The 25,603-nt window shown below is 48.2% G+C and overlaps 1 protein-coding gene across 1 annotated transcript in view; it reads right to left on the bottom strand.

The window, feature by feature from the left end:
* The window catches only part of NRDC (nardilysin convertase), a 2,150,332-nt gene that overhangs the window by 1,442,694 nt on the left and 682,035 nt on the right, over positions 1 to 25,603 (bottom strand). Inside the window, exon 3 of the mRNA XM_078670713.1 lies at positions 16,092 to 16,365. Coding sequence (XP_078526839.1) covers positions 16,092 to 16,365 — 274 coding nt within the window. The remainder of the gene's footprint in view (positions 1 to 16,091; positions 16,366 to 25,603) is intronic.

The raw sequence follows: 25,603 nt of genomic DNA, 5'->3' as shown, positions 1-25,603 counted from the left end.
GACTCCGCTGACGTCACCGACGCCTACAATAGGCCCACGCCGGCGTGATGACATCAGTTCCGCCCTTTTTTCCGTGCCATCGAGGCACACGGACGGACCAATGACAGTAGATATATACATAGTATACACAGTACACAATAGTCAAGGCAAAACACACAGTGTAAAGCAAATGCAGGAAAGCAGTTAAAACATTTCCTTGACAACAAAATAACTACATTACAGTAACTCTGGCATAGAAGAGTGGACAACGGGGAGGCGGGTGGGTCAGTGAGGAATCCACAGGCAGATATAGTATCTACCAGAAAAAGCGTTACCGAAGGTAAGTAACTTGTTCTTCTGATAGATACATCTGCCGTGTGGATTCCTCACCTTGTGAATAGAGTCCCACAGCAGTCCCCACTCCCGGAGGAGGGTGTCCACTCTTCTAAACCAGGAAATCCTGAAGGACTTAGCGTGCAAAGTGACCGTCCCTCCTCACTTCGGAATCCAAGCAGTAATGCTTCGCGAAAGTGTGGAGGGAAGACCAAGTTGCCGCTCTACAAATATCCTCTACAGGCACACCTCTAGCCAATGCAGAGGTCGAAGACTTAGCCCTTGTAGAATGAGCCCTTATACCCTATGGTGGCTCCTTACCGGCCAAAGAGTAGCAGATCTTTATGCAGAGGACGATCCATCTTGACAAGGTTCTTTTATGGACAGCTCTTCCTTTCAGGCGACTTCAACCAGGCTGAGCGCCTCGTGGCAACCGCCGTGCCCATGATCCTTGCCACAGAATCTGTAGTATCAAGCCCACTTTGGATGACCTGACGGGCTGCCGCTTGAGAATCAGACAAAGCTTCCTCACAGTCTTTTCTGCTATCCTCAGGGACCTTAGGGATTAATGAGCGCATAGAGTCCATAAGAGCATGAATATATCTGCCCATAAGGCAAGTGGCATTAGAAGACTTTAACGCCATACTAGCCGAAGAGAAAGTCTTTTTTGCAATTTGGTCCTGTCTCTTGGCCTCTTTGTCGCCAGGCACCTGTGGAAAAGCACCCACTGATTTTTTAGAACAAGCGGCCTGAATAACCAAACTCTCAGGAGAGGGATGTGAAGATAAAAAAGCAGGATCCTCAGGAGCCACTCTATACCTCCTAGCCACACTTTTTGAAACTGCAGGAGCAGAAAAGGGTTTTTTCCATACCTCCATAATGGGATCTTTCAAAGCATCATTAAAAGGTAGTATCGGCTCCACTGCCGAGCTTGGAGAATGGAGAACCTAAGTTAATAAATTCGACTTAAATTCGACAGTAGGCAATGTCAAACCCAAAAGTCCTGCTGCCTTCTTCATGACAACATGATATGGTTGCACATCCCTGGAGGGTGCATCAGGTCCTGAAGGCAAAGACCACTCCGGAGAAAATTCGAGACCACTCGCCTCTGCTAGGTCCTCAAAACAACTCCCATCCAGTTCGCCCTCCTCCACTTCAGAAGAAGACTCATCAACCCTCTGCTCATCAAGAAGACGTTGAGCTTCTCTCGGAGATCTCATTTTGACTCGAAGTGCAGTCGAATCCAACGTCGAATTCGACGGCGTCGGAGCCGACTTCGGAATAGAATCCGAGGGCTTGGAAGGATGCTCCATAGATTTGCTAGGAGTCGGTGACGCCGGAACCGGAGTCGTCGACTTCGGCCGAGCCGGCGTCGATATCGGTGTCGACCTCGGTGGAGCTTGGAACTGCCACAACGGAGTCTGGGCTGGCATATACGGCATAAAAGGTGCTGGAGCATATGAGTGAGGAACACCCAAATTAAAAGCCATGGGACCTATGGGACCCGAAGGCGCTCCAGAGGGGTACTATGATCTCGAGAAGACACCATACATCGCGTTTAAAAACGCAGAGGAGTCCTGACCTGGAGTCGGGAATGGAGGATGGTCAGGCCGATCTCGAGGCAGGTTTGAATCTGTTTCCTCAACAGGATTCGAAACCTCTTCCTCAACAGGAACTCCATCGGTGCCATCTGAAGTCGGAGATGGAGACGGAGCCGGAGTCGGATCCGGAACCGGAGTCGGAGAATGGACCATCGACTCCGAAGGCGAAGCCTCACCTTCTTGATCCGACACTTGCGGAGGAATAACTTTTGACTTCATCCTCTTGGGAGATCTCGATCTAGAACCAGACTTATCACCTGAATGATGACGGGATCCATGCCTCCTCTTCTTATGTTTTTTATGAGAACCGGAAACGTGATCAGACAAAGACTTCGAGGCCGACGCCTCTCGAGACCTCGACCTGGATCTCGACTTCGATCTCTTCGAGTGCTTTGAGGATCTTTTAACTTTACTCGCCTTTAATTTGGCCACAAGAAGTTTAGATTCTCTTTCGCGAAGAGCCTTCAGATTCATCTTCTGACATGAAGAACATCCCTCCACGTCGTGATCCGAACTCAAGCACCAGATGCAGTCCTGGTGGGGGTCCGTAACGGACATCATCTTCCCACATTCTCTACAAGGCTTAAACCCGGTCTTCTTTGTCGACATGACAACGGTAGCAAAGGGTCAGAGAATGGAGAATCGAAGAAATATTAAGTAACAATAAGCTATAAGCTACAGAGTATCGCGAAACCGTTAGCGTCGACGACGCGGAAAAAAGGGAACTGATGTCATCACGCCGGTGTGGGCCTATTGTAGGCGTCGGTGACGTCAGCGGAGTCGCGAGCGAGGTCGTGTCTCTATGACGTCCTAGTCCACGTCGGCGCGAGGCTACAAAAGAATTTCCAAATGTTGCTGACGCAAGGGGATATTCACAAGGTGAGGAATCCACACGGCAGATGTATCTATCAGAAATACATACTTTGACCATCTTTTCTAAAGGTATGGAAACTGTATACTATCTTCAGTCACATTTTCGAGGGTCAGCAGGTGAAAGTTAGCAATGGGCTAAAAATGGCCACCTTTTCAATCTTTTTCTTGCTGACTACTAAGTACTTTAACCTTTGAAAGAAATACCAGCCCTCCTTGTATCCTTAAAGAGTCAATTTCATTATCGAGGATTGTAGACCAACTATGTGGTGGAGATGCCGCACACCTCATTAAAGCTCAAAAAATGCTTCGTTGCTCCAGAACTTTACAACAGCTTCACAATCCTGGTTACAAAACCAAATACTAAAAGACTTCCTTTTTTGGGAGGTGTAGTGGATGAGGTTGTGGGTTTTAAATAACTAGAAAGTAGATTAGGTAAATGCAACAAGTATAATTTGTTGAAAGTTAATTACCAATGCACATGGAGCAACCATACAAACACATGCAAAAAAAGCAAGCAATGTTATAGTGTCCCACTTGAACTGTAACGACTATTCACATGAAGGGTGTTTCTACTCTGTGTCGCTCCATTCAGGGCAAATGATAAATACAAAAGGTAACTGCGTTGGTGGAAGATCATTATTGGAAGCCTGCAAGACCTAGCAGGGACCTCGTAACTTTGCTGGAGATAAACCATGATTAGACACTGCAATTTCTAATTCGGGGAATGGAGATTGCCCCAGCACAGGTTTTGAATCAATCTGTTGGTTTGTTAGACTGGGGAACTCAGATGTCAGGTCCTGCGTTGTCGGAGAGTCTCTACGTCACTCTGGGGAGAGGATTCAACAGACACTCGGGTAGTAAACACAATTGCTAAAAAAGTAAAGTGTGTGGTATCCATGTGTAGAAAAAAATCAAAGAGTTAAAGACTGTACCAATTAACATGGAACTTGACAAAAAGCCAAATCTTTCACACAAATAATCAGGCGAGAGAGGGTTGGCTGGTGAGGCCATACACCCGATGGAAAAACACCCCCACCCTGAAGGCTAATCACAGGATAACCAACGGTGGACACTGAGCAAAAAGCATGGAAGGGGTGTGGTTTTAAGACATTTGGAGGAGACCTGACAGTTATAGAGTTGTATATGCTTGATGAATTAAGGGCAGGATCCAGATTCATGAAAAAGTGAATGAAGAGAGACTCAGCTTTCATCCATGCCCCACAAAACTCTCTGTGCTTGACCGTTGTCCATGCACAGTGGGCTCTGGGAACTGGACCTGGCCTTCAGCCAAGACTTGCACCCCTCTACTGACACAACCGGCGTCCTGCACCCAGCCCACATATCGACAGTGCTTAATGTGAACAGCCTTTCACCATGAACTATGAATTTTCATTTCGATTAGCTTTTGCACGATTCACAAACTGATGATAAAAAGTAAGATAAAGTTAAACAAAATAAAAAACTTGAATCTATGAATCCACGGCCGCAGACAATCTAAAATGCTAGCTTGTGGAATCCATATGGAGGTCTTTTTAGGTCTCGCCTAGCGTTGCAGCGCTTGTGTTACTCGCTCAGAGATCTATTGTAATCGAGGCGATTTCCGAAGTGGAGTGAAAGCTCCGCCCAAACTTTCTATTGCCCGACGTCATCCTTTATGGTAAACGCCGGCCTCCAATTGAAAGTGAGGCTTTTTTGTGACTGCCCAGTCTCCTTCTGCGACGGCCCATCCAGACTCGATCGTGTACTCGCGGAGATTACACAGTGGGCTTTATCTGGTGGGTGAGCACTATTTTCTTTCACGCGTCTTCATTAAAGGCAGATGCGTGTTTATTTTTGCATCGTGCTTTCACTTGAAGTGAAAGCGCGATGCAAATATAAAGAAGCAGCAGCCTTTCCGCAATGGCGAGGTCTTGTTTTACTAACGTTAGGAGCGAGCGGTAAGAAGCTGAGATCCAGTGCCATGCGCGGTGTATAAAAACGGACTATTGCATGAAGTTCAAAAGTACCTAAAGACAGTTATTCACATGTATAAATGAAGGAATGCTGGGTCCATAAGAGTTTCATGGAACCCCCGCCGGCCGTGCCCAATGCCGGCATGCCTTCCTATTTCACTTTTGTTGGTTCTTTTTCACCCCTTCTATCTTCTTGTGTCACTGCTTCCCCGTCTTTCCCTTTTCTGCCTCTCTCTCTCTTGCTGTGGGTCAAAGTGTGGTGATGAACATGTCACAGGCTCCACAGTGAGTGCGGACGCCCACCATCTGCAAACAAGAGGCGCACGTTTCCTACATAGCGTATATTCGTTCACGTACTTCAGCAGTGTTTTAGGGCCCCTGTGCGCCGCTAACAGGGAACTCTTGTGTATGTGGTTTAGATGTGTTAGGAGTATCTCTTCTACTAAGACACATGCTCCGCTACCACCGAAGCCAAGGATTCGTGCTGGTACTCGAGACAGTGTTGGTGCCTTGACCAGTTAGGAGTGGCCTTGCATCCGAGTTGCAGATACCGGAGATATCGACTTGCAGGCTGTGGGAGCTGCCAGTTTGATAGATGTATGTGTTGGAATATAGTATGTACGTTTGTTCAGCACTGCCACCCAGTGTCTCTGTGCCAGTCATGTGTGTGGCCAGCACGGTGCCTGTGCCGTCCATCTGTCTGTGCATCTGATGTCTACCTGTCAAGTCACTGGCCATCCAGTATGTATGGGTGCCGGTACCGCACTGACCCTTCCGTACAGATACCTGCATGAGCACGGCAAGCGCCCAGGTACATTCTCTCCTTGCGTTGCATCCGCCAGTTTCTGGATTCCCGCTGCTGGTTCCGGGGTCTCTGCGCCCACTCTGCTCAGTGTGCCTGTGCTCGTATATTTCACCCCCGTTAGCTGCATGTGAGATGTGTCGGTGTATGCTGCGTCGGACTCCCTCTACCTGTCCGCGTACGAGGTGCACCTATCTGAGGATAGCGGGGCTTCTGTTCCCTTCCAGATCTCTGGCACCCATCTAAGCGTGTGAGGTGAGATGTGTGCACCGCATGTATAATGTGTGGGCTCATTTCCATGTACTGAATATCCGTCATGCTGGCCTCTAATGCACATCACTGCCTCACGCCCTTTACCATCAGTAAATGTAGTTGAGCTTATATAGCGCACAGCTACCCGCAGTGGGTTTCCCGGCGCTTGCTTAGGGAACCCTTCCTGGTATTCCCCTGTGAGATAGCAGGGTATCCACAAGGTGAAAGTCAGGCATCCCGCCGCGAGGGGCCGTTGTGGAGATTAAGCAAGCTATTGCCCAGAGTCGCAGAGTGTGAACCCGTGAGTCGAGGAGGCACCGGGCGAGAATTATCGAGTCCGTGGAATTTTTAGCCCAAGACCCCGCCGAGGCGGGGAATTAAACCCTGGTCCAGGACCGATCTCAGCTTCCGGGTCTGCTGCCTCTAACCCCTGAGCCACACTTCTCCACAGTGATGGAACTATATCAGTTGCACAAAGTTTGTATTATATCGGGGATTGCATTGCCTTTGTGGCGGCCCATGTACCGCATGTAGACCTTCATGCATGTGTATAAAACACGCCCGATCTCTCCCTAGGAGTGTACGTGTAGGCGCGAGCAGGAGATTCTGTAGCGTTGGCTATCCGAGATACGTGGGTCTCGAGATGTATCATGTGTCTACACCTGCTTGTTTGGGAGAGTGCGCGCAGGAAGCGCATGCACCTGTTGGTGTCAGCATCCAGCATTAAGTTCCCGGTCACACCACCCTCTGTGGTTCACTCCTGGCGCCTCCCATCGCCTAGATCACCCCGTCACCCTTCCCTGTCTGCTGCAGTTAGAGCCGGATAGCCTCAGGTGGACGATGGTCATACCCGGCTGGCTCTGCTGACAGGACTATATGCCAGAGTTGTGCATATCTGTGAGCCTCCAAAGCAATGTTTCTCACTTTCCACCTTTAAATAACTCTTAAACTAGAGTAAAGCACTCCCTGGAAAGATGTGAACCCCGGTACTCTGCCTCTAAATTTGGTTTTATTTTCCCCCTTATTTACTTGTCTTTTTCAATGCACAGTCTGCACAGCTTTCCCCATTCAGCTACATTGTCCCTTGCTTGTGCGATCGCGATCTCCCCCCCCCATACTAAAGTAATAAACGGAGAGAAACAAATCACGCCAACTAGAACATATTGAAGGGACAGGCAGTGGTGTAGCAAACATGCATTAGCAATGCAATAGGTCTGGCTAAAATACTATACCATTAGCAAAGCCAAAAGCTCAAACTTAAACAAATGCGAGACCTATTGCATTTCCAATGCTCGTTTTAGGAGGGAGAGGATAACTGCCGCTCTGGGACACCCCTCCCGTACCCACTCGTCATCAGGGAAGGATCTTACTGCACCCACATGCACTTTATGACCCTTGCCTGCAGGCGCCTGCCACAACAAAATTTTCCAGTTGTGATCAGTCAATTAGATCATTCACATTTGTGGATCCTCAGAAGAGCCCACCATGGTCCAAGGGAAAATAATTTCCCTCGTCTTGTCAGATTTGTTTATTTTTTCACTGTTTGGTCCTATGCATATAAGACTGAGGAAAAGGAAGATTGCATTTACAACTCGGAGGATAAAAATGACAGACTAACACACAAGAGATGTGAGGTCATGGTCAATCATGTGTCAGTCACTAGAAGATTCTTAACCCTGTTCACTGGTATTCGCAAATAACCTAGATTTTGAAATGTTTTGAGATACTTAATTTCTGTACATTTTGGCTCATCTGCAATTAAAACGTCCATGTTTGAAAAAAATGTAACTCTAAACGCACTGTGAGGTTTATCCAGAGGACGAAATTGAAAATTGAACAAATAAAACATGGAGAGTGTATATCCTGTGGCACATCTGAACTGAAGGAGTGAGAGGGTGGGGGTAAGACTAAAATGAAGGCAGTGCTACAACCATGTTTCTGCACTTCAAAAAAGGCTATGCCCCTTGTAAAGCAATGCCATAAATGTCCAGGACTTGAAGTCTACCGAGGATCACAGCATGGCTCGATCTGTCTAAAGCTACTGATAGACCACCTAATGTCAGGGTGTCAGTATCGTTACCATCAACCCCTGATGGCAATCCAATACATCAGGGTAAATTTCATCTGGTTGTGTGCCTCAAGGGTACATGCGCCCAATAACTTTACTCGCAATATTGCATCTAGGTGCTGCCATTACTGTTTTCTTCTATGTCGGGAGGAGTCACTGGATGAGTTTGCATCCTTTTCCCCGGTGGGAACAGTTTTCTCTCTGTGCTCTCACACTTCTTGTGCACAATAGTGTTGCAAATGGTCTTCTCTTGGTCCCTTTGGTGCCATCTGTGGCATTGTCTTGCTTCTTTTGTTCTTAAGTGTTTAATAGTATTGGAGCACATGGGAAAGGGATAACTTTCCTTTTCCAATACATAGCTTAGTCTGTTCGTGGGTAACCTAATTGCTTAGCTGCCACACACTTCCATTCCTCTTTGTTCACCTCTGTTTAAAGGCAAGTGGATGGGTTTGTGTCCCTTTTTGGGAATTCTCTGTCTGGGATTACCTTTTTCCCAATAGTCCCCGCCCCCCTTCGAAGGACCCCAAGCTTCCTCATTCCCTGTGGTGTTGCTGGTTTGACTATTGTTTCTGTTAATATAGCTTACTATAGTGTATGAATCACAAAGAGGTATCTCGGGAGCTAGTGATGATTAGGCAGAACCTCATACACCCTTAGTGGACTTGCTCCTTCCACAGCGCTGTCTGGTAACTGCTGCAGTGGTCTCCTCCTGCTGGTGCCTCTGATCCGGAGGTCAGGAGTTCGAGGCCCTCTTCCACCCTCAGGCTCCTGCCTGCACCTCATCCCTGGTGGTCCAGTGGTATCACTGCCCTGCTGCTGGCTGCCCTCCTTTTTTCGCTCCTTTCTGTCCCTCTCAGTTTCTTTTCTTCTTTCTGCTTCTACCCCTGGCTCTGTTTTTCTCTTACTTTCTTTGGCTTTATTGATTTTTTTCTCCTGTTTTTTGCTGGCCTTTCCCTAGTTGCTGCTGCCCTCCCCCGTGGCCCCCGTCCCCCTCCACTGTTCTTTGCCAGCTCCAGTGTTTCCTGCCTCCCAGCTGTCCAGCACACCCCGGCAGAACTACTTAATGGGAGCCGCTGCGCAGTAAAAGTGCAGTCCACTACCCTTGGTAGACTTGCTCCTTCCACAGCGCAGTGCTGTCTGGTAGCTGCTGCGGTCCTCTCCTGCTGCTGCTGGCTCCTCTGAATCGGAGGTCAGGAGTTTGAGGCCCTCATCCACCTGCAGGCTCCCACCTGCACCTCATCCTTGATGGTCCAGTGGTAGAGCGTCAGTGCTCTGCTGCTGACAGCCCTTCTTTTTTGCTCTTTGTCCCTCTCTCTGTTTCTTTTCTTCTTTCTGCCTCTGCTCTTGGTTTGCTTTCCTCTTGCTTTCTTTGGCTTCTTTGCGATTTCCCCAGTTTTCTCCCGTTTTTTGCTGCCCTCTCCCTCGTTGTCGCAGCGAACCTCACGGCCCCACCTCCCTCCACTGTACTTTTCCTGACTTCCAGCTGTCACGCCCCCCCCCACCCCCTGCAGCACTAATTAATGGCAGATGCTGAATGGCTGTGCCGCTGGCATGCCAAAGGCAAGTCTGACCGTGCTCAGCACCAGGAACTCTGCCTCTCAGGCCCCCCCACCTCCATGTCGCCAGCACACTCCTTGCCCTCAACCCGGGGACAATACGTAGACTGTCACCTTGCATCACTGAAGACCCATGGAACTGCAGCCTCACCTTCAGACACACCAGCTCCCCTCGCCGACCAACAGCGCGCTTGTGCGCCTTAACTGCATCCTCTTCAAAGTACAGTCCTCCCACAAACAAGCCATAAAAATCTGGGACCTCCTCAGCGCCACCTCCCCGGACATAGTTTTCCTCCCAGAAACTTGGACCAACCCCTGTTCCGGACCAGACTTTGCAATCGCCATTCCTGATGGCTACAAAATCACCCGCAAGGACCGCTCGCGAGGTGGCATTGCCATGGTCCACAAAAGCATGCTCAGACTGGACTGACCATGCACGCAGCAGAACATTTTCTAACACTATTGACAGAGGTGGACAGATTCGAGTCACTCTCAGGATTAAATATAAACAGGAAGAAGTTCCATTGACAGAGGTACGAGACCAGCAATGTGAGGAGTTCCCTGTGACCCGCTGCTAAGTGGAGGCGAAATATTTGGGTAAAAACCTCCACAGGGATAAAACAGTTATTGCGGTTAAACTACGGCCCAGCTGTGGAATAACTAGGCACCAAGGTAGAGAGAAGGATCCGACTCCCCTTGTCTATAGCAGGACATGTGAAATTAAATGAAATACTAGAATTTGTAAAGCGCACAGCTACCTCTGGAGAGGTGTCCCGGCGCTGGGGGCCGTCTGGAAGATTAAGCGAGCTATAGCCCAGAGTCACAGGTTGCTTGGCTAGGCTAACCTGCGGCCGGGGATCAAAGTGTGAACCCTGTGGTCAGGAGTCAGGCTCCCTGGCCGCTGCGCCACACCTCTTCCACTAGCCATTGTTAAAATGGTGGTCCTGCCTCAATTGCTCTACCTCTTCCAAAACATCCCCATTCCCTTGACGAACATAAATGTTGCTCAAACCCAAATGCTTTTGACTCAGCTCGTATTGGTGAAGGCAAACAAACCTGAATCGGCTGTAAAACCGTTGTACTCCTGTATAAGCGGGGGGGGGGGGCTATCGGAGTCCCAGACATAAATCTTTACTACTTGGTGGCGGAATGCAACTACTCGAGGCACTCGTATCACCAGATGCCCGTGTCCCTTATGCCAAACCGGAGAGGTCTAGCAGCCCCTACTTCAATGGGATCCTTGCTACTGACTGGAATGCCGCGAGACCCTCATGATATCCAAACATTATCCACAACCTGTTGGGTATGGACGAGATTACTCAGGAAAACGGGAGGCATGACAGTACTCATCAGTGCTCCCGGTATTGAATCATCCATGGCTACCCCCCACGCTGGACCCACTGGTACTTCAATGATATGAGGCATGCATGTTTGGGGACCTTTTTCCCGGGTGCAACATCTTTTCCCGTACGGAGACCCTCATTTTCAGAGCGCCCCTTGCATGGACCACTTTATCCTGGTTCGTCTCCAGGGAGCACTCAGGGATAAAATACCAACATATCCATTGGAACTGAACGATGATTTTGCACCACTCACATTACTTATCAAAGACACTGGTGGGGAATCACCTCGCATCCAGACTGCACCGCGCATGCTTAGCTCTTACACCATCCACGAAGGCAAGGACTGCAAGGGTGACTGATTTGGGACATCCACTCACGGATAAAGTTTGGGCAGAGTGTCGTATTGAGACCAAATTGGTGTCCTGTAACCACAGGTACAAACTATTACACTAAGTTTCTGCAGTTAGCGCCTCCTCATTTATGGCATTACTATGCCATGTCACTAGTGTCCCTAAAACTATGCATACATTTGTGGCAATGGCACTACTTCATGAAAAGAGAGAGATAGCCTTGCTGAGGGGCAATAAGAGGGGACCCACAGTGGAGAAATGGTTAAGGAGCATGATCTATTGTGGTACTACTAGTAAGTTATTTGTAGAACTGCAACACCCCACATCCAGCCTAAGGACATATGGCAAAACCTGAGGGACTACCCGAGAGAACGTGAAAAGCTGAGCACCAGCAAGGGACTAGAAATATTGTTACAGACATTAAGAGCTACACAGACACAAAGGGTTGACACCGTCATTAGGGTACAAAACTAGACTTACGCACCGAACACTTTTGGACCCAACTTGGCTACTTTATTAGGCATGTGTTCACAATGTAATGTTTCTCGTTAGATCACTGTTTATTTACCACTCTTTCTATCTGTTTCTAATTACTGTTCTATATACCAAATATAATGTGGCAAGCTATACATGTATGACACAGGGACATTCAAATAGAAATAAAGTTTAAAAAAAATATATTTCCACCTGGACAACCCCAGCCTCCCTCCTGGAGAACCTCGCCAACATCGAGCTCAAGCATCTAGTCACTGCACCAACCCACACAGTCGGAGACACGCTCGACCAAGTCTTTTTCGCCAGCAGAAACATCAGCTACAGCCACACCACAAGCTCTCCTGGACCGACCACCACGGAGTACACCTCACCTTCGACACAGCCACCGCACACCATCATCTCCCCTCTCAGCTACAGCTAGACCAAGGCAACCGAAGAACACCTCGTCAACTCCCTCAGCCCAACCACTCCACCAAGGCCTACAGATGTCACCAACCTACATCAAGGCATCTCCAACTGCACCGACACACTGGCACCCCTCAAGAGTAGACCAGGTAATCGACGCTCCAAAGCTGCCAGCTGGTTCACACCCGCCCTCCACGAGTCCAGACGCGCCTGCAGACTCCTCAAGAAGTAATGGAGGAGCAACAAAACCCCAGAAACTCACGCAACCTTCAAATCAGTCAACACGCATGTTTTAATTGTATTTATTTAACAACTTGTAGAGTGCACAAATAACCGTAGGTGTCTCAGCGCTATGAGCTGGAGGGTACGCAAAAGCTGGGGGGGAAGCCTACTGGTTAAAAAGCCAGGTTTTAATTTAATTTGTTTTCTAAACAATCACCTCCTTCAAAAAACCACCAGGAAAACGGCCCTCCAAAACAGAATCAACGCCAACGCACACAACAGCAAAGAACTCTTCACCATTCTCAAGGAATTTGCAAGGCCCAACAGCAACACCACAGATGTTTCCACCTCCCAAGACCTCTGCGACAAACTAGGCACCTTCTTCCACCACAGGATAAGGTAGATTTATGACTGCTTCGACTCCCTAGACCCAGCCGCCACGTCAGTCACCACTGCACACAACCAAGCCACCCCTCACAGTCCATGCTCAAGACCATAAAGGACATCCACTCAGGGGTCCAGATGGACCCATGCCCGCACCATGTTTTCCACAAAGCAGCCGCCGCAATCGCCCCACAGCTCCGACGCACCATCGAAACTGCCATCTTCCCAGACAACTGGAAACAAGCAGAGATCAAACCCCTGATGAAGAAGCCACCCGTCAGACCTCAAGAACTTCACACCGATCTCCCGCCTCCACTTCCAAGGGCACAGAGAAGGCCATCAACGTCCACATCTCAGAGTTTATCACACAAGTCCTGGACTCCTCACAATCCGGCTTCCGAAGCAACCACAGCACTGGTAGCCCTCCTCGCTGCCAAAGATGATATCCGCTCCCTCCTTGACCAGGGGCGAGACTGCAGCCCTCATCCTACTAGACCTATTGGCCGCCTTCAACACCATCTCCCACCGCACCCTAATCACCAGACTACACGACGCCGGGATCCGGGACAAGGCTCTGGACTGGATCCACTCCTTCCTCACCATCCGGACCCAGCTAGTCAGGCTATCACCGTTCCTCTCAGAACCCACGGAGATCAGCTGTGGAGTTCCCCTGGGTTCCTCCCTGAGCCCCACCCTCTTGAACGTCTATATCTCCACCTCACAGCCATTTGTCAGAAACCACAGACTCAACATAGTCTCCTTCGTTGACGAAATACAGCTGTTTCCCTCCCTCACCAATAAACCCTCGCCCGCTAGAAACAACTTCCACAATGGAATGAAGGCCGTCGCTACATGGATGAAAGACAGCGGCCACAAGCTCAACTCGGACAAGACCGAAGTTCTCATCCTGGGATTACGCCTGGTGGCCAGCCGTGCTGGGCGCACCCCCTACCCCGACAGACCACGCACACAACCCTGGCATCATACTGGACTCTTCACTCACAGTGGCTCACCAAATCAACAAAGTTTCCTCAGGCTGCTTCCACATGCTCCGTCTGCTCCAAAAGACATTCAGATGGATCCCACAGAATCCAGGACGGTCACCTACGCACTCATCACCAGCAGACTCAACTAGGGCAAACACTGTACACCGGCACCACCCCGAAACAGCTCAAGAGACTATAGAACATTCAAAACGCCGCCACCAGACTGATCCACGGCATCCCCCGGAGCAGACATCACGCAACACCTCCGACAACTCTACTGGCTCACAGTTAACAAGAGAGTCACCTTGAAGCTCCTCACTCATACCTTCAAGCTCCTCACTCATGCCTACAAGGCCCTACACGAGGAAGGACCAGCGTACCTGAACCACGGCCTCACCTTCCATGTACCCAACAGACAACTCTGATCCTCCCAACTCGCACTCGCCTCCATCCCCAGGATCCAAAACACCAGAACCGGAAGATCGTTCTATCTCGTCAAGCCGTGGAACACCCTGCACCTCAGACAGTAAGCATCACTGAGCCAATTCAGAAAGAACCTTAAGACCTGGCTCTTCGAATTATCCCCAACAGAGTCAGTCTAGCAGCTTCCCCGACACCCAGAGCCTTAAGACCCTTACGGGTGAGTAGTCGCACTTTACGATCCCCTTGAGTGATTGAATTAACATAAGATTGCTTTAAGCAATTTTCTAAATTGTTATATAATCAGGGCAGATTCAAGCATAATAAGGCAGAACATTCCAATGGTATGGGGCTAGGTAAGAAACAGACCTGCCCCCACATCTAGTCAGATGGACATGAGGGACGATAAGCAGAGCTTTCTCATCAAAGCGCAGCGAAACCCTGGACAGTAGTAATTCAGTTTTTGACGCAGGTAATTGGGTCAGTTTCCTGTTGGTGATTTATATGTAAGGAAGCAGATTTTAAAGATGACCTTTTCTTAATGGGTAGCCAATGTAAAGGCTTTCAATAATGGTCCGGCCGAATACAGGGAAGGAAGAAAGTCATGCAGCTGTGTTTTGGATCATTTGTAATTTGGAAATTAAGGACTCATTCGCTGATGTGGGTAAATCACTGCCATTGTCCAATTAAGATCAGGCCAGGAAGGTGGGGTAGTTAAATATGTGATATTTATTTTCCAGTTGCTGTCTGGGCTTGTAGGACTGAACAATTAACACAACTTTGTTCCTCCACTATCCACAAGTATGTTTTTTTTATTTTAGTACTTTGAAGGGCTTTGAGGATTTGTAATCTGCTCTGTACTCCCAAGAGCCCCTGTCCTCACCCCAAATCACACTTTTGGACTGGCGGCAGACATCTTGTTTTCCACATAAACACTGACTAATAGATGCAAATTTCCGATTAGCAACTACTATGGCATTAGTCTTCCATTCTGAGCAAGCATTACAGACCCTCCCATTCTCGGTCACCTTCATGGACACTCTCTGTAAGACCAGACTTTCCTTGCTCACTCCCTTTTGTAGGTGGACCTCCATCAGTTGTAGCAGTTACCTGCCATTCTTAATCGCACCTATACCCATTTGTGCAGTTTCCAAACTTGCCTTGCTGTCTCCTGAATTGGGAAATCTATTTAGGGGATAAAACAGCACAGCATACCATTTCAAAGCTGCCTGCCTGCTTAGAATCATTCATATTCTGACTGGTGGTCTTGATAACAAACACAACGTCTACTGCTCCCAATAAAAGTATAAACACTAAAGAAAAGGCTGCCAATTTGGGAACATGTAGAAGAAACAGACACAATGGCCTCAATCTTCGCAGGAGGTATCCAACGGTACTCATACAATGCACTATACTACAATTATTCCGCCACATGCCTGCAGCTAGGAAGATAACATAAAAAGCACCACCTTTTCTATGTACAGATGAACAGTTATTTCTATGAACCAATTCCAAAAACACATAACCAAATTAAGTCTATGGGATAAAGACTGGATTGTGGAGGACCATACCAAACTAGCAATCTCAGATGTGCATATGTTATGGCCAACCGCCAATCATTTTATAACCTGGCTGATTGTCTAGGCCTGTATAAACTTAAACACAGAATGCAACACAAGACATTTGACAAAATCTACTTTAGGTCTACCAGTAAACGAATCAGCCTGGCAAGAACTTCTGCATGGACAGAGAGGATCTGTTAGAACGTGAGAAGATGAAAGGAAAAAAAATGGTTAAAGGAAGTCCTATAATTCAGCTGTGATGCATTATCAGACTGTTAACAACTTTTCAATAGGGGGTCCGTAAGGTGAAAATTCACTCTTATTTAGGTGAATTTCTAGCTACAAATGTTATTTAAAATAAAAACTAAAGGAATAAGAAAAGGACTCCCATGCTGTAGATGCAACCATCAGTGGGATCTGTTATCTAATTCGTAGAAAACTACTACTAGTACATTAGTAGGCTCAGACATGGAAGATTATGAGAAGGTTACCATTACTTAGGTCATACCTGCTTCCCTGAACAGCCTTTCTTCTTTTTTGAACGAACTTCAGTTTCATCACCTTCTCCCTCATAATCTTCATCTTCCTCCTCCTCCTCATCATCATCATCATCATCATGTTCGTCTTCGTCATCGTCATCATCTTCAATCTCTGCACCAGAATCCTCTTCCTCTGAACTGTCTTCATCTTCTTCGTCGGAAGACGCTCCTGTATGATTATCATCCATAATGATTCGGTCCGAAATGAGGAGAACTCTTAGGCCATTTTTTAGTTGAATAAATCTAGAGCAAAATAAAAGTTTTTATGAATTTGAAAGTCAAAACATGCAGCAGTCTTGATGTAATCTGTACACAACTCACAAGCAAAGAAAAGTAGAATTATGACTGGCTTGCTCTCTTTGAAAGACGGAGATGGTCCCAGAAATAAAGGGAATTATTGAGCATCAGTTTTTTCACAACAAATCGAAAAACTCTATTCATAGGTTTGTCCCAAGACACTAGCCTGGGTACAAAAGTTTACTCACTAAGAGGAAAACAGTAGCAAAATACATTCAGGACAAAAGAACCAGCAATTCGGTCTCTAAAAGTACAGAGAAACAGAATGCGCATTACCTCGTTTTTATCTCACAGCCATATGCATCAAGTTAGATCTTGCACTGTAATGTCACTTAATACAAAACAATCCATTGCCCCTTATGTTTTGACTTTAGTAAGCTCAGTTTGGGTGTTCCGAATTCAGTACAAACAGTTCTTTGTTCCAAATCTTAAAACTCCAAAGTGAGGTGGTTTTGGTATACAGATATTCCAGTGGTTCTCCGAACTCAGTGAACCTGTATGGACTCTGTGCGCTAGTAGCATAGATCTGGTGGACAATGCCATCAACCTTTTTCAAAAAATGCTGGTCAAGTGCGAGGCTGCTTGAAAGGACTAGTTTTTTTTAGATGGAATGGATGAAGCAAATTGATAAACTACATCTATTTATAGGAGAAAAACAAGTTAGGTTATTTCTACAATTAATCTTCTCTGGTACTCAAACTTGAATTCTCATCAAAATGGGTCTATAGGATGATGAAAGGCAATGCAAGATTACCCTGGTATGGTGGCCAATCAAGGACAGAAAGGGACCATCAATCTCTCATAATTCCCACTCAATGTCCATACATTTAAGTCATACAGCTTATTTACCACCTGCGCAAGCAGCAGTGTGCAAAGGTGCATTCCCCAGCTAAGAAGATAAATAAATACTTTATAACAAGCTAGCTAAACTATATTAAACCTATGGAGCTGCCCTATTCCTGCCCTTCCCAACTACTCACTTCCAATGCATGCTGATCAAAATGTAAAAGTGGCTCCTTCCAGGGAAAGGAGGGAAAGAGAGAAAAAGGGTGGCAGGGGAGCCTAATAATATTAAATAGGTTACATTTGAGGTTCCTTACAAAATGTATTGGGCAACTGCATGTCCCTTTTTTCCAGGAGGATAGTTTGACAGATTTCAGAATAGTAGTCGTTTTAGTTGTTTGGCTTTCTGCATGGGTACACAGTCTGCACTCCATCTAGTAATGTATCTTGTTATTCAAAAGTGGCAGTTAAATGTAATATTAAAAAAAATATCAATGTATCAGTAAAAAGAGCACTGCATGGGAATCTTTACATTGCTTCTAGATATTGAAAAAATAAACAAAAACAAAAACGAATATAAATTAAACACTGGTGAATTAAATAGACTTGATTCCATAGCTCCACTTTCGCAGCATGTACCTCCTAGGAAACGTCTGAAATACCTGCTCACGAGTCTCCAAATTTGAGATGTGTATAATAAAATATTCTTTCCTATGTGCCCACTGAGTTCTATGATGGTGGAGAAGCATGGATGCCCTCATCCTAAATGCAAGCAATGAAAATAGAGCTATGGTCATACCACAATACTGGGCTCCGCTCCATCTGCTGCATCGATTATCGCTATGGCCCTGGCCTTTGAGGAGAACTACTATCAACCATGTTTACACCGCTGCCAAGCCAACAGCCCACATACATTGGGAAAATATAATTCACCAACACCAGCTCCGTGACCTTCCCAACTGCTTGATGTAATCCACTAGCACAGACAGAATCTATTCAATTCTAATCACACCTAGTCTGCAATTCTCTCTCTGACTTAAGAAACCTACAAAATAAAACAATCTTTTTCACACCCACCCTTCCTTCATCACCGTCCATCACAGTATGTTTTTCTACTATAAAACATTAGTGTTCAACAAGATATTGCACATCTGTGATAGGGTGGTGAAGGCACTATTGTGGACTGGTGAACCAAGTACTATTATTTCAAAGAATTCTAAATACAGGGATCTTCCTTGAAAGTGAATGATTATAAAGACCATTATTTTAAAAAAGACGATGCCAACGCCTCCTAAAACTACTGATACGTTTAATAGACGTGGGGAACCAACTATTCTCCAAAATAATTCGGAATAAATTGAAATAGTGGACTGAGTCTGAGGAAATACTCAACTGAACAGCGAGCCTTCATGGAGGGTAATTCCACATTAAATAATTGCTTTAGCCTGTTGTCCATAGGAAGAAAGTACATTGAACTAAGGAATAATTTGTGTTGCTTTGTAAACTTTCGAGTAGTTCACCTGGTGGCCCTTGATTATTATTGGAAATCCTGAAAAGCTTACTTTTAATAATGCAAGAGCTACAAAGAGGGAATTGGATGCGATTAGAAATTGACACGGAAGGAACACTCTCACATGAAATACCAAGCAAAAACTGTTCGAGACAGGGATGCGTGCCTGTTCTTTTACCATATTCAATCTTTAGTGGATTTTCCATCAGAGCTAACTAGCAGCTTAAGTCCTAAATATGTGGCTCTTACACCCTGTGTCTGCTCTACGCAGATGACCTAGTCATCGTGGATCTGACAGAAAAAGATCTCCAGAGAAAATGAACAGAGTTTGAAAAGTACTACACTAGGAGAAAACTGGGGGCGTGGCTTGAGCGCCGATGTGAACAGCAGCGGACCTCAGAGCTCCTCCGTGGCCGCCCTCTCAAATCATTTATCCTGTGCCCTAATCGGGGGCCCCTACTACGGCAATCGATTGCAGAACAGCGTGTGCCTGCCTGGCGAAGAGTTGGGATGCTGGCAAGGTCGGAGAGGGGAACAAGGCGAGGGGTTTTTCCCTCCTACTGCCTGACTGTGACGCAAAATGGCGGCCGAGCTGTCACCGGGAGGAGAGATTAGTAATTGCAGCGAGTGAGTGCCCAGAGTCTGTGCTGCTGGAGTGCACTAGTGGCTGCGTGGTGCTGGCGCCCTCTCTGGGAGTTGATCCGCGGCTGGGAGCAGTGGGAGAGAGCGCACAGTACTTGGACTGCCGGCGGCGATTGCCTGGTTCTAAAATGGCAGCGGGCGGGACATTGCCCATGCTGCGATACAACCCTCTGCATACGAATTTGGCGCTATGCGGGCCCAGCGGAGCTGACTGGAGGTGGTAGCCGCACTGTGTGGCTATGTGGACGTTGCCCGGTGACATCACCGTTAAGGAGCGGAGGTTGGCCAGGTGAGAGGTGCTGTGGCTGACTGTACACCTGTGTGCCCTGCAGGGAGGAGGGAACGCCAAGAGCGCGGAAGGCCCAGGAGGGGGACGAGGGCCTGGACAACCTGAAGACCCGTCCCTAGGAGATATTATGCCGGACATTGTCGCTTCGCGGGAGGCACTGGAGGCGAGTACGGCTGCCATTGGCTCGGATCTCACTCTATTGAAAGAAGATCACCAAAAACTGAAAGAGAGAGTGGCGACCAACGAAACTAACATGAAAGAGGTACCGGATGCGGTAGCCAACCTCCCCGCCTCGCTGAAAGAAGTGGTGACTAGGGTAAAAGTGCTGTAAATGAGGACTGAGGACAGTGAAGGGTGCTCAAGACGAAATAATCTCCGAATCGTTGGAGTCCCAGAGCGTGAGGAGGGGTCTGACGCGGTTCAGTTTTTGGAAACCTGGCTGAAAACAGAGGTTGCACTGGAGGGTTTATCACCCTTCTATGCGTTGGAATGCACACACAGGGTTCCGGCTAGAGCACCGAAACTTGGAGCTCCACCCACCCTTTGGTGGTGCGACTACTGCACTACAGGGATCAAGACTATGCTACAGAGAGCCCGGGACCACTAGAATCTACAGACTGGGAATAGTAAGGTGATCATCTTCCCGGATTACACTCGGGAAAAGTGCAGGGACAGAGGGTTTCTTTCATAGCAGTCAAGCGAAAGTTACGCCAGCTACATCTTTCTTATGCCATGCTGTTCCCGGCTCGCCTCAGGGTCACTGTGGGTTCGGATGTACACTTCTTTCTTACTCCGCAGGCTGCATGGGACTGCTTGGAGGTCCGGGGCGGCAATGGAGGCCGCTCACCAAGGCCCGCTTCCCCTCGGGCCGGTTGCCTGGTTCGGTGGCGCTGCAGAGACCCATCTCCCCAGCTGAGCGTCAGCAGGAACGTGACCGAGCGGTGCGAGCAGTGGTGCACATTAGCCAAGGTGAAGTCAGTCCGGCTAGCATTGGCACGGATGAGAGGGCTGGGGCAGAGTGCTCGAGGTCGAGCAGTGTGCTGGGACTTCCTGTACCGAGCTTCCGGATGTTACTCCACAGACAGCAGATGGGTTGCTTGGGTGAGCGATCTGTAGGGGGGTTGAAATCACAAGATGATCAGCTGTCAGACGTGACATTGAGACTTAAGTACCCGGTTGCTGGGCCACAGGGGGGAATCCACAACAGATGTGGGGCCCTGATGGGTGCTTTAGTTATAAGGGGGGGGGGCCGGGGAGGGCTCGGAGGACATCAGATGTGGGTTACACGCCACCTCCTTTCTTTGGTTTTTAGGATGAATATTTTTGTTTGGATGGGGACCTGTTCTTGTGTGCCTCTCCTGGGGACTGGAAGTTGGGGAAAGATTGATGTTAGGGGAGGACGGGGGGTCAGACATATCGCTATGGTGGCCATTTGGGGTCAGGAACTTGACTTAGAGCCATCGGTACCTCCGTAGAAATTAAAATTATATCCTGGAATGTACGGGGGATGCACACCATGGGACGGCGGCACAAAATTCATGCCTACCTGGTACGGAGAGGGGTGCAAATTGCACTCCTCCAGGAAACCCACTTGACGAAGTCAGAAGGAGCAGTGCTACAACGTCGCTGGAGGGGGCTGGTGTTCCACACCACATATTCGGCCTATGCAAGAGGGACCTTGGTATGGGTGCGAGCGAGGGTGCCATTTCAATGTGTTAGGCAGATTATAGATCCAGACAGCCGATTCACGGTAGTCGAGGGGCGGCTTGATGGCCGGGATATCACGTTAGGAAGCATATATCCACCTAATATTTAACAACCAACTTTCTTGGCACAGTTATCGCAGAAACTGGCAATGGTGTTGTCGGGCTCTATACTCCTGTAGGGAGATTTTAATTGAATTACTGATATAGACTTGGACCGCTCTCATCCTCCGCTCCCTGATGCACCTGCTCATATAGAATTGCTGAGGCCCGACGGGACAGGCAAGGGCACTGGGGACTGATTGACACTTGGCGGGCCCATCACCCGGGGGAACGAGACTACTCTTATTTTTCAGCTATGCAAGAGTTGCATGTCCGCTTGGATACTATCTTTTGCTCGCCTGATGTGCATATGATGATCGTGTTGAGTGAATACTTAGTAAGGACGACATCTGATCACAACCCGTTACTAGTGTCCTTGAACTGGTTTTGGGTACGGTCCACCATCCCTAGCTGGCATCTCCACTCGGAGGTGATGAAGACCAGGTCTTCAGAACCACCATAGGTAATGCTATTGAGGAATATTTTTACCACAATGCCAACACGTCCACTAGTCTGCATAATGAGTGGGATGCATTTAAAGCTGTGATTAGAGGACGTTGTATAAGGAAAGCGGTGGGAGTACGTAAAACCTTACTGAGTGATGTACAGAGGGCGGAGCAACGGTTAAGAGATATAGAAAAGGAACGACCTGGGAGAGAGGGCAACCAGGAGGAACTTCGACAGCTAGGGAAGAGGCAGCGAAGCAAATAGAGCGACTCAGATGTCACGATCACAGGACATACGCGGCAAGGGCACACGCTGAGAGGGATAAATCTTGGGCATCATTAGCTTGGTTGGCCAACCCAGCGCGCCGAGGGACACCGATCTTAGAGATGCGCGGTGAAGATGGGAGTAGTCTATTATGGCCAACAGGCTATCAACACACAGTTCCTGGAATACTATACTACTCTATATCAAAGTCGGCTAGATCCAGCAGTTCTAGAGGAGGAGGGTTTCCTAGACATCGAACTGCTGCAGATTGAGGAGGAGGATGCAGAGAGCTTAGGTCGGCCAGTGGAGTTGGGAGAGATCAGGGGAGCCATAAAGCGCATGGCCAGGAACAAAACCCTGGGTACTAATGGGCTACCATCAGAGTTCTATGCCACGTATGTGGATCTGTTGGTCCCCCCCGCTGTTAACACTCTACAATCAATCGAAGTAAGATGGTTCCCTGGCTAGCTCAACAAGGGAGGCAGTAATTGTGCCCCTCCTTATGCCGGACAAACCGGCATGGGACCACACAGCCTATAGCCCTCTCGCGATGCTTAATCTAGACTAGAAGATCTTGAGTAGTATTCTAGCCCATCGACTGATGGCCCATATGACAACGCTTGTGCACGAGGACCAGGCTGGGTTTATTCCTTCACGGAATACGGCCATGAATATACGACGGCTGTGCCAACTGGTACAAGGCTTGGTGGATGAGGGGGTAGAGGCATGCATGCTATCGATTGACATTGAAAAGGCCTTCGATAGTCTTGAGTGGCCATATCTGTTTAGGGTCTTGAGGGCATTCGGCCTGGGTGAGGGGTTTGTGGCCTGGATGAAGATTTTATATAGCCGGTCGACAGCCAAGGTCTGAACGGGGAGGCGTAATTTCTGAAGCCTGCAGGGTGGGCAGGGGGCCGAGACAGAGATGCCCCCTCTCTCTCCCTCCTGTTCGCCTTGGCCATCGAGCCTTTGGATGTTCATGCCTGGTCGGGACGGTATTACAGGGTATTGGACGGGATGGGTCAGACCCACTACATTGCTCTGTATGCAGACGATCTTTTAATGTTCCTCGCCAATGTTGCTGGGTAGCTACAGGGTTCCCGAGAATTGCTGGTTAGACTAGGGTGGACGGCGGGCTCAAAGTTAACTGGAACAAGACGTGCCTCTTCCCGGTGCGTGGGGTAGAACTGACACGCCAGATGGGCTGGATATGAGGTGGGAAAGCAGTTTCTTGCATTTTCTAGGAGTCAGAATTTATCATGAGCCTTCTGACTTATTTGAGGGTAATGTGGGGCGCGTGTTGAGAACCACCAGGAGTAATTTGGGTTTTTGGAGGATCTTGCCTTTGTCAGTAATGGGGAGAGTGGCGTTGTTAAAGATGGTAACCCTGCCCTGTCTACTCTACTATTTTGGAGCGTTAACGCTTTGGATCCCTGGAAAATACTTTGCCCAACTGAATACTATGGTTACGGGTTTCTTGTGGGGCTCGGGGCGGCGCAGAGTGGCACTATGATGCGCCCTAGGCGGGAGGGAAGGTTAGCAGCTTCTGATTTTGAGGCATATTATCACCCTGCGCAATTTCAATGGTATGCACGGTGGATGGCGGGGAAGTTGAGGGCGGAGGAGAACCAGAGGGATATGGACCTGGGCCTTCGCCAGCTTGCTAGGACTCTCTTTCAGCAGCCGCTTCGTGAAAGAGAGGTACAGAGGGATCTGTGGGTGGTGTACCAGTGCTGTAATCGCGCCAATAGAAGAATTGGGGTGGGGCCCTCGTACGCACCTGAGATCCCATTATCGCTCTGTGAGGTGTTATCACAAGGAGGAGATTGGCAACGGTTGCGAGACTGGGAAGACCTGGGGATCTCCACTCTGGGGGACCTCTATGAAGAGGGAATCCTCATACCCTTTCAGGATCTCATGGAAAGACATGAAATTCTCGGACAGGACTTTCTCCTACATACGGCATTGACGGCAGCCAAAAGCAAGCACTGGAAAAGAGGGATGGAGGAGCCGCGGGCCTTTCTCCCCTGCCAGTATGTGGTCACCTCAGCGGGGAAGGTTAAGACGGTCACCTGCCTATATAAGAAAATTACGCAGGGGTCCAGGACTCCTTTAGAGGGGCTGCGCTCTAAGTAGGAAGCGGATCTGGGGACGCCCATAGAGGAGAAGACGTGGGAGAAGCTGATGGAACGGGCATGGAAATGCTGCAGGAACGCGAGATTTCAACGAATACAATTTTATATGTTCCACGAGCGTACCTGACCCCTCTTAAACGTAATGAGTTTTTCGAATCCCGCACAACCTGCTCGCGGTGCAAGCTGGAAAATGCTGCATTTCTCCACATGCTCTGGGAATGTCCTCTGTTACACGGGTTTTGGGTGGAGTTCATGGCCAAACTACAAGAGGTAACGGACAGTGATCTGCAGCTGACTCCGGGTGTTTGCCTGCTATACTGGTTTCCCCACACTGCCCATAATAAACTCACCAGTAAATTCGTAGACTTAGGGTTAGTCCTAGCTACAAGAGAGATTACTAGCCACTGGTCATCAGGCCCAATGCAGCGAGATAGTTGCGGGAATTTATAAAGTGGGCGGACTGTGAGGGAATCTACCGGCTGCAGATGGCTCGGAGAACCAATAATGACAAATTGCTTGAGGTGGCTAGGGCCTGGGTGGCGATGGTAGACATGCTCAAGAATCCGAATGACTGTGATGACTGACCTTCTGAAAGGGTCGACTTCTCCTACTGCTCTGGAGCATTGCCTTTGTTGTATGGGTGGGAAGGATGATGGGTGCGGTGATTGTTCTGGGAGTATCCCCTTCGTTGGGACTCTGATCACTGACATAGTGCTCTGAAGTGGATGGCAGGAGTACCGGCTGTATGACTTCGGCATTGAGGGAGGGGAGCGACATGTCTGGCGGAGTGGGGGGGTGATACTGGGGGGGGAGGAGGGAAGAGGGGGGGGTTTGTTGTGTTTTGATAGTTGCTTATACGATGTGAGGAGGAATTAGACTGTGCGCAAGCCTAGAGCAATATGGACTTGACTCACAGGGCGGCATTGAAGGTTGTGATGGCACAGAAAATTCCATTGCACAGACAACATTCATGAAGAAATGAGTGCCGAGGATTAGGACGGCGATAGACGGACTATGGAGGAGATATGATAGGGCTACGGTCTATTAACCATTGTCTGGTGGGATGTAGTGAAATTGAAGTTTAATTGTCTAAATGATTGAAAACTTGAATAAAATTTGCTACAAAAAAAAACTAGGGAAAAACGGATAAATATGGACAAAAGAAACTTTTTTTTTATTTATTTCAAGACCTTTATTGAAAATGCATTTGACAGATAACACAGCTCAGTGCTTACAACCGTGAAGAAAAGAAACGGCCAGCAGCGTTATAATCAGGTACTTGCATAGCACTCAAGGGGTTTGCAGATAT

Source organism: Lissotriton helveticus, chromosome 1_2 (assembly GCF_964261635.1).
Source record: "Lissotriton helveticus chromosome 1_2, aLisHel1.1, whole genome shotgun sequence".
NCBI classification, from domain to species: Eukaryota; Metazoa; Chordata; class Amphibia; order Caudata; family Salamandridae; genus Lissotriton; species Lissotriton helveticus.
The sequence above is the reverse complement of the archived record's forward strand: the minus strand, read 5'-3'. Positions and strand labels throughout refer to the sequence as shown.